Source organism: Dicentrarchus labrax, unplaced genomic scaffold (genome assembly GCF_905237075.1).
Source record: "Dicentrarchus labrax unplaced genomic scaffold, dlabrax2021, whole genome shotgun sequence".
Taxonomy (NCBI): domain Eukaryota; kingdom Metazoa; phylum Chordata; class Actinopteri; family Moronidae; genus Dicentrarchus; species Dicentrarchus labrax.
In genome coordinates this window covers 19,680,194-19,693,823 of record NW_026136721.1, presented here as the reverse complement: position 1 = coordinate 19,693,823, position 13,630 = coordinate 19,680,194, and the positions used below count along the sequence as shown (strand labels likewise).

At 39.4% G+C, this 13,630-nt stretch overlaps 3 protein-coding genes across 5 annotated transcripts in view; 1 reads left to right on the top strand and 2 right to left on the bottom strand.

Moving 5' to 3' along the window:
* Positions 1 to 649: 649 nt before the first annotated feature.
* Positions 650 to 5,098, bottom strand: LOC127354347 (zinc finger protein 501-like). Of its 2 annotated transcripts, none has more exons than XM_051384227.1 (3): positions 4,268 to 5,098; positions 3,379 to 3,436; positions 650 to 3,037 (listed from the first exon to the last, which is right to left on the bottom strand). In XM_051384227.1, exons 2-3 carry the CDS (start codon positions 3,425 to 3,427, stop codon positions 1,917 to 1,919), a joined length of 1,170 nt encoding a protein of 389 aa, XP_051240187.1. In that variant the 5' UTR covers positions 3,428 to 3,436; positions 4,268 to 5,098; the 3' UTR covers positions 650 to 1,916. The 2 variants fall into 2 exon arrangements, with proteins under 2 accessions (XP_051240187.1, XP_051240186.1); XM_051384226.1 differs by having other exon boundaries at positions 4,925 to 5,098.
* Positions 5,099 to 5,223: 125 nt separating this feature from the next.
* Positions 5,224 to 11,014, bottom strand: LOC127354338 (TBC1 domain family member 24). The gene is made up of 11 exons (XM_051384208.1): positions 10,739 to 11,014; positions 10,319 to 10,527; positions 9,948 to 10,209; positions 9,700 to 9,816; positions 8,952 to 9,368; positions 8,604 to 8,843; positions 8,250 to 8,405; positions 7,463 to 7,526; positions 7,248 to 7,346; positions 6,823 to 7,132; positions 5,224 to 6,717 (listed from the first exon to the last, which is right to left on the bottom strand). Exons 1-11 carry the CDS (start codon positions 10,942 to 10,944, stop codon positions 6,542 to 6,544), a joined length of 2,256 nt encoding a protein of 751 aa, XP_051240168.1. The 5' UTR covers positions 10,945 to 11,014; the 3' UTR covers positions 5,224 to 6,541.
* A 1,472-nt stretch (positions 11,015 to 12,486) lies between these two features.
* stx8 (syntaxin 8) overlaps positions 12,487 to 13,630 on the top strand; it is a 41,209-nt gene continuing 40,065 nt past the window's right edge. For both annotated transcript variants that reach the window (XM_051384249.1, XM_051384248.1), the window contains exons 1-2: positions 12,487 to 12,625; positions 13,457 to 13,556. In XM_051384249.1, the coding sequence (XP_051240209.1) occupies positions 12,609 to 12,625; positions 13,457 to 13,556 (117 nt within the window). In that variant the 5' untranslated portion in view covers positions 12,487 to 12,608. The remainder of the gene's footprint in view (positions 12,626 to 13,456; positions 13,557 to 13,630) is intronic.

Genomic DNA, 13,630 nt, shown 5'->3' with positions numbered 1-13,630 from the left:
ATTCATTTGCAGTGATCTTACCTGTTAAGGGGACAAGTAGATCCAAACCATGCCAGCTAAAAGGTCAATAATATCCCTCTGACAAAATCAGAATCAACTTGGCCTGCACAGCCTTTTTATACATGACACAGAACATAATGTTATGTTAATTGCCTACTTGTACCATGCAGTATGCATTTGTATTCATTATGTTTCTCCACTCATATATTGAGATTTTTCCTTTAATTTGTCAGCCGTCTGTACAACACTGGTAATTATAAAATGGCTAGTTAGGTGAAGATAGGAAGCAAATCTAGAGGGGAAATATAAATAGGTCTCTTTAAAAAAATAAGGACAACTACATTCTTTAGACACATTTTTACTGTGTCTTTCATTATCAAGTAGGCAACATGCAGAAGAACTGTTTGGTGCATAGTAACAGACGTCATACACAATAGAAATATGCTGCACTTACAATATATGAAGACATTAGTTAGTAGACATTATTAGTGTCTGTGTTTTCTATCAAACAGATTTCCAGATTGGCTTATGTAGTTCAAGGTTCAGTTTCACATGTTTATCTGCACAACTAAAAACACATTTAAGCACATTAGTTGAATATGTATGAAAGAGTAGAGGCCCCATTTTGTTTCAACAATGCAATGAACTATTGTACTATGTAATGTACCTGTTTATTGACAGTAAGATGCCATGTATGTAGATAGTATCACAAAGAAAAGCAATGGATTACATAATTACACAGTATATGTGCTATACAGATCAATAAAAATAAACAATATTTTCTATTAATTGTTATGCTACACAGCTCGTACCAGGGAAAAACCCCTGCTGCCATTTACAGTTGAAACCACTGTTCACTCCTGGCCACACTGCACTTAGTGATCTCAAAGCAGGTGTTTCCCATTTGAGGTGAGAGGTAATAAACCTGCAGATGAGAAAAGTGTAACAGCACTTTCAGCTCTGAGTCAGCACAGAATTAACCATTCTGTGAAGGAGTAATTATTTTTTTAAATAACTTGATATAAGAGTACAAAAATGTCTATTTTGGGCATTTAACTGATTCTGATGAGCAGCTGTTGACCAAACTCAACCAAATTAAAAAAAGAAAGTAAAATGTCCTTTTATCAATTAGAGTAAGAAAATCGACCAAAGGCTACTGGTATGGACTGAACTATGCACACATCTTGTGCTGTTTAATAATTGTGTGCTTTCTATAGTACTGACAGAGTGAGGTAGCAGATTAACGTTACATCAGATTAAGGTCATCACCGTTGGAAAGCAGAAATTTAGTCTGGCGTATTTTACAGTTGTATTTTGTTTAGTAACAGTTAGGGTGCATGTCAATAAGAGTTTCAGGGGCGCCCGGTTAGCCTAGTGGGTAGAGCTGGCTACCCATGTACCGAGGCTCAGTCCTTGCTGCAACAGCCCAGGGTTCGAATCTGCTCTGCCCCCATTTCCTGTCTGTCTTCAGCTGTCATTATAATAAAAGCCCCCAAAAAATAAAAATAAAATAAGAGTTTTGGGCCTGTAGCAATTCTGCTTTGGTTGTGACCGATCTTTTGGTTGATGACAAACAGATATTCTTCCACATTATATAAAGGGAAGTTCAAATCTGTCATAAGCTTCCCCAAAAACAGCAGTGTGCTTATATCGTCAGACGATCTGCCTTCACCCAATTCACAGAACATATCTATGCCAAAAATAACATTCATTTTAACTGCCAATAGAATTCAACAAACACAGATGGCAGAAGTCAGAAACTTCTTGCTCTGATCAATAAAAGATAAATAATACAAAGGAAGCAGCCAGGTGAATCATCACAAATACTACAAATTACTACTAATTAGCTTGACTGTGGCCCCGGGAAAATTGCCTGAAGATGAAATGTCCTCCCTATAAAGATTTCACTTGTGTTTTCAACTGCTAGGATTCTCAGAGGGTCCTTCAAAGCTTGATATGTCTTTAGATGTGTCCATAGACATCTGTCTGTGTGTGTGTGTCCTCCGGTGCCTGCTTAGAGAATGGCTCCACGAAAACCTGCGACCACAGGTGAGGCACAGATAGGGTCTTTCTCCTGTGTGTGTCCGCTGATGTTTTGTCAGTGACTTGTACCGCGTGAAGGTTGCCCCACATTCATTGCAAATGTATTTCTCCGACTTGATATGAACATTCTGTTCGTGTTCTTTCATGTTTCCCAGCTGCGAGAAGCCTTTACCGCACACGGGGCAGAGATGTGGTTTCTCTCCAGAGTGGGTCAAACCATGAATATTCAAATCCTGACGAGAATAAAATCCCTTTCCGCATATAATGCATTTGTATGGTCTTTCACCCGTGTGGCTCCTCATGTGTCTTTTAAGTCCTTCTGAGCGGGAGAAGCAGCTCTCGCACAGGGTGCATCTGAAAGGTTTCTCTCCTGTGTGAGAGCGGAAGTGTCGTCGGAGCTCTGAGGCCTTGAAGAAACACATCCCACAGTCTGCGCAGCAGTGAGGTTTTTCCGGCTGCTCCTCGTGCGTCTTTTCATGTGCTTTGCAGTGACCTGACTCGGAGAATCCTTTTCCACAGACCGAGCAGGTGAAAGGCTTCTCCCCGGTGTGCATTCGCTTGTGACGGACAAGTTTGTTCAGTTTATTGAACGTCTTCATGCAGTATGAGCACTGGTGAGGCACCTTGGGTTTCTTTGAGTGTGTGCGCTTATGTCTCTCTAACTTTGAAGGCCTGTTGAACACTTTTCCGCAGTCAGGACAGGGGTGCTTGTTAGTCCTATTGTGGCAATTCTGGTGTCGGATGAGCTTCTCTTGTTGTGTGAAACTCTTATCACAATGCTGACACTGATGGAGGGTTTTAGGCTTCCTTGTGTGAACGGGTTTATGCCTGTCTAGCTTCGATGGTCTGTCAAATACCTTGCCACAGATGGAGCAAGGGTAACACTTGTCTGATATGTTGCTCTCTGGCTGTCTGGGGTTCTCGGGCTCAGTGGCGGTCGAAGCATCATTGGAATCTGATTCTGAGATTACCTTCACGACGACTTCTCCCGGACCTGAGGAACAATCACATCAAAGAATATCCTCTGAATATTTTACTGAACAAATTGACTGAAAAAAAATCTCAGCAGAATAAAATGATTTCCTCCTATCAGTGACTAATGTTACATAATGATGTTTTGTAAAAACTGAACACACAGAGGATGTCTGTGATTTTTGTGTTGGCTTTTAGAAAGGAAGTGTGACAAACATTCCACATTTAGATTTACGGGGCCATTTGACTTTATTCAATGGGCATTCAGACTTGTGTGATGTAACATTTTTTAAAACCAGGCAATCTGTTGTGTGTGTTGTGTTGAGTGTTGACCAAAAATATATGAAATGCATGGACACTTACTTTCCTCTGAAGATTCTGTTTTAGGGGCAGATGCAGTGTCTGGGCCCATGACTGCAGCCTATTTACATACAATACATACACAGACACAAACAGAGGAAATAAATGAGATTACACCGTTATTGTAGGACAGTGATTCAGTGTTGGTCTTTTAAGATCTGTATATGTGATATATCAGCCAATAGTATTTTTTAATATAAAAACATAACATAAATAAACAATCTTGACACGGATCCATTACATTTCATTTAGGTTTCTTAACTGAGACCAAGATACAACTGAGCGTGACATTTTACAGTTGAAATATCCTCTTGGCAGTGCCTTCTGGTGGACAGACTATGTAATAGTGATACTGCCTAACTGACCACAAGCCTAGTCTGGCATCTCTGTACTGCATTGTGTTGTTGTTACTCATGGGCCAACATATACATTGAAACCAATATATCTGCAATTAATGTGCACACTGGATTACAGATATTTCCTTCCTGTGAAATCGTACTGTATCTGTTTATAGCCATGCAAAATGGTTGTACCTTACACTACTACTGAGATCATTGCATACAGCAAATGTTAGCACATTTATGCCCTAAGACCCAAAGAGTCGATGTCATCACGTAACATACAGTAGTGATTTTGTAAACCACAATATTCGACTGTACTATATTCTTACTGCCAGTGGAATTAATGTGGTGTGCTGGATAATGAGGACACCACAGAGGAGTATATGAAGCAGAACAATCCAGCTTTTTTCTCGTGCTATTTTTACTGTACTTTTTTTTTTTTTTTTTGGTTTAACCACAGTATAGCGTTTTAATAACATGAACGATACCTTACTGGTATTACAGGTAAGAGATATGCCTCTGACCACCGGGTGGCCTTGTTTTACACATACCCAGCATCTTTGAAGCAGGCTCAAGCAGTCACAAAGTCCTATTGTGGGGTATTCTTATAGCACCATCGCCTCTTGAGGTAGACACTATTAATACGATCCACCAAGCAGCTATTCAGCTCAGCTATTGATTATGCTGACTTTTGATGGCTCAGACTGCACAGTCTCAGCAACGAGCAACGTTAACTTATTAGAGTAAAGAAGGACAGAATGAACAAGAGACGTGAAAACCTAACGTGAATAGACCATAATGTTAACGCTACTTGAGCTAGCGTTACAGAAAGGGAAGGCAGCCACAGCTGTTCAGGCACAGACCATATGATATAACGTTATAGTGTATATAACGTTAAGGTATCATCTGCAAATGGGCAGGGCAACTAAGCCGAAGTGATTTTGAATTGATTTTAGCATGACCCCGTCTCGTGACAGGAAACCCCCCCCCCCCCCCACTGTTGTATGCTTAACGAAAGTTGTTTTTATTGCTGAAGTGCCTTTAAACACGGAGGGCAGATGATTGTTTATCTGGGACACATGCACACACAGAGAGAGAGAGAGAGCTAGGTAACGTTAGCTAACTTAGCTAAAGCTAACGTTAACGTTGTGGTCGCGAGCTAACAAAGCCGTATAACATTAAGCAGGGCATATAAAATGGAGTCCCACCTCTCTAATAATCCATAAAACCGAAGGTTGTCACATCTTTTGTCGGCAACGTTTTAAATTTAACCTACTTCACATTTAAAGATAGCTAGTAGCAGCAGCTTGCTACACAAGCTAACTACAGCAGTGTAGAGAAGATGCCCATTCCCCTGTACGATACATTCAAGTACATTACGGAAGTTCGAGTGTTCAATTCTTCACAAGGTGAGTTGTTATTGATTACTATTTTTTTTGTGTGTTCACGCGTCACATAACTACCTGCTTCGCTCTGTGGTATTATAATGATGGTAAGACATTACACATTATGTACCACGTACTTTGTTTATTGAACAGAAAACGTGTCGACCAAGTTAAACAATGACCGTAGATACAGTTGACACATCCACCTATAGTACAGGTATTTTCATTGTTGACATCGTGGATATTATCCGCATTAATCATTCTTATTATCACATACAAATAACAACGACAAAAACAATAAATCAATTACAAAAAAAACGTTTTCCCCGTTCAGATGTGCCCATTAAAACACACAACAGTTCCTACAGCACTAGAACGCAGCAAAGGTTTTCAAATAGGTCTGTAATTTATTTCTGGTAGGTAGGACCATGACCAGATCGCCCTAGTCTAGCTACAGGGACTACTTTGGGTTAAAAGTACGTGCAATGACGAGTATAGAGTATGTAGGACATTAATTACTGTCAGACTATTTTAACAGCAAACACACAAACATGCCTGGACACTAGGCTACACATATTTACATCCTCACACACCTTATTAATAATACCTTACATATGTTGTCAATTTCAAGATTTTGATCTCAAACACAGGTAAGTAAAAATATTTTCGTTTCAGTCTGAAACTAATTTTCTTTTGACCCCATTACATATGAATATAAATATGACAATAGGTTCACATATCTGAATAAGTTATTAGACACTGAATACAATCAGCTGATAATTGCATTGTAAAAAGTGCATGAAGTTTAATTGTGTATCAAATGTAGATAATCTACAAAATAATAAGAAAAAAAATTATGTAGAAGTACCCAGAAAGGTACAGTTTTTCCAACTGATTTTTTTCTACAAAGCAAAGCATAATCAATAGACTTAATGAGAGGTAAAACATGACTTGTAATTTTTCTGCTGCTGCATTTGGTTTCAGGTTACAATCATGCCTGATGGTTAAATATGAACCTTTGACTGGAATGAATAAATATTCAGTGATTGATATAGATTTGATGAATCTAGGAGGCTCAGTGGCTACACCACACCCTCAAACTAATCCTCCTAGATTAATTACTGTAAATTGCATTACACTACGATTGCTCGAGTTGCTGGCATGTCTCATCCTCCTTTCTGTGATAAGATGCTAAGGGTTTTCTTTGTGGAGATTTTCCTTCTATTTTTATAGCGCTTCCTTGAGATGGGAACAACTATTCATTGGCTAGTAAAGTCCAGTAAGACAATGTTGTGATATAAGGATATACAAATAAACTTGAATATAAAACTTGAAATAAATATTTGAAATTTACATACAAATGAAGTACAATGAAACAGCATCAACAAGGTTCAGTGTTTACCAAAAGATACAATGTTACAAGGTTGCTCTCCCATTAGTTCACTGAGAGGGAAAACTGTGAGAAAAGGAAATAGAGTTCTGGATGCCCCACACTTCCAGAGAATGGATCTTGAAATGTCCCTTGCAGAGTGGGTTGCTCTTGAATGTGTCACAAGGCTCTGAGTATCCTCCCTCTAGGTCTTCCTGTAGGCACAGTGCGTGACCCCCGTCGCCACCTAAGAGAGGATACATACATCAGTGCTGCATTAACAATCCGTCTGTCAGCTGACATGTTGACAAAACCCACTCTAATCTTCTAACAATATGTTCTACTGACATACCAATAATGAGCTGACTGTCACTGCCCGCTATGAACATGGAGGCTTCTTGTTCCTTGGGTCTCTTTGACTCTTTGGCAGTCATGGGTTCCTCCAATGGGGTGGTGAAGGGGATCGTCAAGTAGCTGGGGTCCTGGGGGGTTCCAGCAGGACAGGTAAGAGTTGTGATTGCTGTAGGAGAGCTGATGGGGGAGCAGCCGCTGCTTAAGACCTCGGAGGAGGCGCCATTACTGGCTCGACCGTGCTGAGTGGAAGCTCTTCTTGTCATGATATTGACCATAGCCTGCTGGTAGCGCTCCATGCTGGGACGAAGCTGAAAGAGTTGTTTGACCGTTTAAGAGGCATTCCAGCAAATACTAATGAAGATACACAATACACACAATATGAGGGACTTTGTTTGACTGGAAGAAAACCGGAATATGTCTCACCGTAAACACAAAACATTCCCCAGTTCCAAAATATACGAGTCCCTCAGAGTCATGCTTTCTCCTTTCTATCATATCTGTTGACAGGAAGGCACCAAAGACCTGAGAAATGAGAAATATGAATTATTGAAGACATCTAGGCTTCAAATTTAAGGTTTAATCAAAAGGAAAAGAAAAACAAAATTATTAAAAGTATTATTTATGTTATCTGATGTTACCTCTTCATCCACAGTTTTAATAATAAGGACTGTTGGTTCGTGTCCCTCCACATGTGAGTAGAATCTATATGAGAGAGAAAAAACCCATAATATCCCATAAACTGCCCTACACAACCAGACAGTATCACTGGTGACTAAACCTAGCCCGTAAATGAATATACTACTCCACTGTATATTATTAGAAGAAAACATTTTGTATCTTGTTCAGAGACAAGATCATAGCTTTAACAATTCAAATATCTTTCCATGTCAAAGTACTATATAGCCGAAACTCATTTAAGAGCTGTGGTTTGTTTTATTCAAGATGGAATGACGTCAAGAGAAAAAACAGACACAGGAATCACTAATGTTATACTTCCTGTATATTAAATGAAATCTAAACTAAAATACAGTTAAAGTGTTTAACAGTTAGGAATTCATAGTTTCAGCTTGAGGTATTTTTCTACATAAACAACATTTACCACCACTCACTGAACTGTAAGTCACTTGACTTTCACACTCAAAGCAAACATGTTTATAGTGAAAACACACCGCCTTTGTCTGTTATGTAACTAGACCGGAGAATGTTTTTCACAGCTGGGACGTGGTGTTCAGCAGTTATTGATCCATAATGACCTGGCCTCATTTAATACTTCAGGCATGAAGACACAGAAAGAAAAGGAGGCTTTTGATATATTAAAGAAACACTTATATACATAATTCATGCCAGTGAAGTTACAACACATTCGTTCACTGTCTCCCAGATGGTTTTTCAATGGAATTAAAGTAGTGAACAAATGTTACTCACGAGGCAAGGCTTCTCCCATGTTCAGCTGTGTTAAACAGCCTAATGGGACTGAAAAGGGCAAAGCGCTCAGGTATCCAGGCCCAGACGACTCTCATCCCAGTCCCTGTCACAACAGTGGAGGTGAAGTTGTTGAAATCCACCGTCTCAACCAACTGCCTTTAGGAACATAAACATAACTAGTATTAGAATATGAAATTGCAGTAACATAAATTTGAGCAGTTTTTTTCCAGCATGAATAACTACATATAGCCAGAGTATTTGGAACCTGTACACCACATGCTTTACAAAGTTTCCTTTTCTTCTATTTTAAACATGTTTCCTGCCTCTCACTGGCTGTTCAGTTTCTGTACTAACCTCTTCTGGTGTATGCTGACACCTTTTTGCATGAGGGAGTCCTTGTTGGCATTGAACAGGAGGTTGAGCTCTCCACGTGTGGCCATCGGAATCATAAAGGCCTTCTCCAGGAGCTTCTCAGCTGTGCAGTGGCGAGCCACGTTCTGCACGAAACTCTTCATATCTGTTCTGAAGTCTTCCACGTCTGCCACTCGAGACGACACCGATACTTTATAGAGGCTGAGCAAAGCCAATGCCACCCTACAAAGCAATTATTGTACTTTATACTTGTGTCCTGTTATGTCATGAGAAATCAAACATTCATATTAAAGGATTTAGATTACATGTGACAATGCAGCAGCAACAAACCTGTAGAGGACCTTGTAGCCCTCCAAAAGGTAGACATCCAGCACTCTGATGGCATATGTGAAAGGAAGGTCCGCAAATATCCACATGATCCAGTCAGAGTAAAACTCAAAGAGGTTCTGGTGAGAGCTGGCAATCAGCTTACGGATGCCTCTGCAACACCTGTTAGCAAGGTCTCCAAAGGTCATGCAGGAAGCGCGGTAGGTGAGGAAGGTCTGGTCTATGTAGCGCTTGTTGGGGTCGTTGTAGCAGATAAGTCGGGACACACTGTGGAAACACTCAGCTTCATCCTCGCTGAAGTGGAGAATGAGGGAGACCAGTTCAGGAAGGATGGGGCAAAAGTTCATGTCCGGGAAGTATTTGCCGAGGGAAAGGAGGATCTTTTTCACAGAATTCAAGCCTGCTTTGTTGAGGCAGTATCTGGATAAGAAGAGAACAAGCAACAACTCACTTGGTCTTATTCCAAACCAGTACAATAATACATTTTTTATATTTTTTTAAAGCTCCACTCTGGCAATAAATTGGGAATACAACAAAGAATGTGACAGTTCAACACTTAAAGCATTGCTGTGGCATTTTACATTTTCCAAAAATTGGACCACCAAACCACCAGACTTTAGCCAATAAAGTAAAAATGAACCAAATAAAACATAATCTCCCATGCAAATCTACTGTGTTCAACATGTTTGCAATTTCTACAGCATAACAGAATGTCTGTCATATATGAACCAGTATTAACCCATGGAAGTACCTGGGTATTTCTCCTGCCTCCATGTACTCTGGGACGGGGTGGGTGCTGATTTTCTTTTCCCCAAAGAGCTGCTTGGCCAGTTCATAGTAGACATCTCTGTCTGGAGTGACAGACCCACTGCAGATATAACATCAATCCACAGTCAGATCATTTTGCAAAGGTCATATCAGTTCCCCAGTACACAGCCTGTCCTTGTGACAGAGAATATATTTTTAAAACCTGGAATTATTCAGCGTGAAAGTCCTAACCTGGAATTGATGCTGTGGATGATGTGATAATAAGCTTTGGCCCTTAGTGTGTGGGGCATGGCCCAGAACCCTTCTCTGCCCTTCGTTTTCAGCTGCTGGTGATCACTCTTCAGGATCTGCTGGTATCGTTTTGCGGCCTCAGGGTCAATCTTCTCCCAGTCCACGAACTGTCCATACTTCATCCCAGAGCTCGAGGAAATTTCCCAGCTGTCCGACTCAGAGATGGTCATCATAGACACTGACTTCAGACTGCCTTTGCTGCCTGAGCAAAATATGCATACATACATTTAATGCAAATTGACTTACACTTTCTAAACTTATACCCTTTTTGGGAGTAGAAAAATGCTATTATAAAAACATTATTTCAGTACCATTAAGTTCTCTTGATGGCGAGCGCTTCGTTGGTTTAGACTTAGAATTTTTAGTGGTGCCGTGAGAACCAGCCTCTTTCCTTTCTCTCTTTTCCTTTTTTTTCACTTGATACTGGAGTAGCGAGCTGGGACTCAGTGGACAGGACCTTGTAGAGTTTTCCACGTCATTGGCAGATTTAGGCTCTGATGTCTCAAAACTGTAAAAGGACCTGTGAGCAGTTGATTCAGAATTTAGTATTGTGTATTTAGTAACAATTATGCCTCTTTTTGTTATGCCTTATTAATTTTGCCATAACATTAAAACACAAATCCAGATGAATATAACTACACATGCCTGTTGCTCCTTGTTGTCTGATCACTAAAATAATCTGGATTACAAAAACAACAGCACAGGTCTTTAAGTTGAATGTGAAAACATACCTGGAACGAGGTCTTAGATAGGTTTCCTCTATCTGTGTCTGCACACCATAGTTCTTACAATCCTCTGCGCTGTAATAGGAGTGAGACCTCTGCCTGCTTCTGCCTGCTGACATAGAACCCAGGTCCTGATCAGAGGAAGTGCACATCGAGATTGAATTCATGTTTCCACAATTGGAAAACTCTGGCGTTCTTGAAACATCAATCATTTCAAGTCTTATTCTTTAAAGAAATGCAAGTTGGAAGGTAATGCGTCTCCTGTGACTAGCTGCACGTTCTGAGGATCAGGGCTTTATATAAGCCTGTGGGCTGTGTACATGTGAGGTAAGCTATGGTGGTGTGGCTTGTTTGGGGTGATTTCAGTCATTGAAATTGGAAAAAATCCTTTGATTTTCCTGTTTTAACTTTGGAAACATACAGTGTCTCATTCTAAGAAATAAGTAGTCACAAACAAGGAATAAAAATTTCCAGGTCACATGACAAAACACAGGCACTTTTTTTGGACACATCATTTGATCAAGTGTCCTTCAAATGGCTCTACTCACTGCAGTGTATTTAAGTATTATTTATATGTTACATAAAATACATGCAGTCACTTTCCACAATAAATTGCTCATTGGCATTGCAATTAACCAACTGCTTGTTATTTAAATGTTTTTTTGTTGTTGTTTTTTTACAGGTAAACTTGTTACAAAATTGGATTGTTCAAAATAAGGTCATCAGAAAGGAGGGTAATCACGTAGAATAGTTTTTTTTCCCAGAAACGGCTTCATGCATAGCATCAAAATGCCAAATGAGTCTATTCCAAGAAGTCTCCCAATGGTTATTATTCTACACAACAGATTTTTGTTGTGATCCAAACACAACTACTGTTTGGTTATGAAACATCAAACCTCTACAAGTACTTCTCTCATATGTGGGCTCCACATGTAATGGAGTTGAAAAACAAACTTCTTAGCCCCATGAGTGGAGACGGCATGCTGTCGTTCCTCCGTGCCAATTTCCATGAAGGCTGCAGCCTATGGGACAATATGAATTTCTACATGTGTTTTGAGTGTAATGAAAAAAATGAAAACAGTTAAAACACATATGGAGACCCTGTCTGTAAGGACTGTGAGAAACTGACCAGGATATTCTTACTTTCTGTGTATTCTGTTAAGCTAAGGCTTTTAAAAATAATTACTAACAACTGAAAAATCACTTAATGTCCATATAGTTAATTATTTACTGCCAAATATTAATCTTTCTCACTAAGGGAACACACACTCCCTATATCCTTGTCCTGGCATCTGTATTTCACTTCACTTTCCTGAAGAAAGGAAGATTGTGAATACTCATAGTAAACATACACATTTTTATAATTCAGTTTTACTGATCACCATTTTTTGTTTTGTTCACTAACAGTTTTAACTGTTGAATATAATGTTTGATGACAGTATTCCTTTGAAAGGTGGGATATTAGGTCGGTATTAAAAACACTCCTCTTTTATCAGCATGGCGTTTATTTGTTTTTAATGTACAAATTGCTCCCATAAAAGCAAAAAAACGTAGATATGTTGAGTCAATGCATGCTGACTTACTTACCTCCACTTTGGTGGAAATCTTTGGGGCAAAAACCACAAACATGAGCAAAAATCATTCAAATTTAAGCTAATAATAATAAAACTAACAACTGATATGTATAAAATGATCCCTTTCAGTAGCCTTTTATTCCGGTTTTCCTGCATAACTGAAAACCGCGACCAGAGAGTCGGCTGTCCCTCGCAGTGGGCCGTAGTGACGTCACACCCAAACAAGAACCAGTTTGCTTGTGATTACTATCGGATGGTGCAAACTAAGTAGATATTCTCGTTACAGCTAACGTTATATCACAATGTCTCAGGATCCCTGGTAAGTAATATGTTCGAAGGTTACAATAAATTGGCTCGACTGTTTTATTATTTACAAGAAATAACGTTACTACCCCCAATAAGTTAGCTACTCGGTCTGAGTCCTGCTAGCTAAAGTAACGTAGTAGCTAACTTAGCTCTTACCTACAGCTAAACATTAACGTTAACCAAATACAATAACGTTTTCATTAAGCTCTTTATGGGGAAAATGTAGAATAGTGGTCCTGGATCTGGCCAAGGAGCGTTTTTAGGCATTAATCCTCTATCTACTATTCAGCTTGAAACTTTGCAGCAGAATCGAAAGAGGAAAAAGGCAATGTTAAAGTCACATGATGAATGAAAAGCTTAAGCTCAATCTCTGACGTTTTGCCCGTCTGAATAATACAAACATCCTACAGTACAACATATTAGCGCTGTATTAAACACTGATGATGGTATTTATGGCACTCAAGCTTTTGTGGCTGTTCATTCAGCTTTTTCAGACACCCAGTAGTTCATTTGCTATTTGTTTAACAACCTTAAACTCCAGCATCAAAAACGAACTCTGAACATTATGAGCTAGAAAGCTAAACTAGCTAGTGTTTACTGTATTGTAAGGTATTCTTAAAATACAGTTATTATATTTTTGTAGTTGCACAACATTAGGAGACAGGTAAGACAATTGTATTCACCCAGTACAAATCTGCAGAGCAGTCTTTTGTGTAATTCATTACCACTTTAACTACCTAACTTAAAGGGGGTCTCTCTGTGTTGCTCTATGTGTATCTGTGGCTGTTGTGTTTGTTGTGAGTCAGTAATGATGAAGATCTCTATCCCATTCATTGATCTATAGGCTACAGAATTATGACGCGACTTGTCGCTTGGCACAGGAAATAGCAGAAAACATTCATGAACGAAACAGGCAGCAGAGAACAGGGGGGAACCCTGCAAAGGTTTGGTGTTACGTTCACAAGTTAAATGGCTTTGCTTACAAATGTCTTCTGAAATAGTCGGGTTTCTCTAGTTG

Bases quoted from the DNA above. Each gene is read 5' to 3' on its own strand.
- LOC127354347 (XM_051384227.1), bottom strand. From the start codon at position 3,427: ATGGGCCCAGACACTGCATCTGCCCCTAAAACAGAATCTTCAGAGGAA. The intron at 3,038-3,378 runs GTAAGTGTCCAT...ATTGTTCCTCAG, and splicing joins AACAGAATCTTCAGAGGAAA to GTCCGGGAGAAGTCGTCGTG.
- LOC127354338 (XM_051384208.1), bottom strand. From the start codon at position 10,944: ATGATTGATGTTTCAAGAACGCCAGAGTTTTCCAATTGTGGAAACATG. The intron at 10,210-10,318 runs GTACTGAAATAA...TATTTTGCTCAG, and splicing joins GCCATCAAGAGAACTTAATG to GCAGCAAAGGCAGTCTGAAG. The intron at 7,347-7,462 runs GTAACATCAGAT...CTCATTTCTCAG, and splicing joins TTAAAACTGTGGATGAAGAG to GTCTTTGGTGCCTTCCTGTC.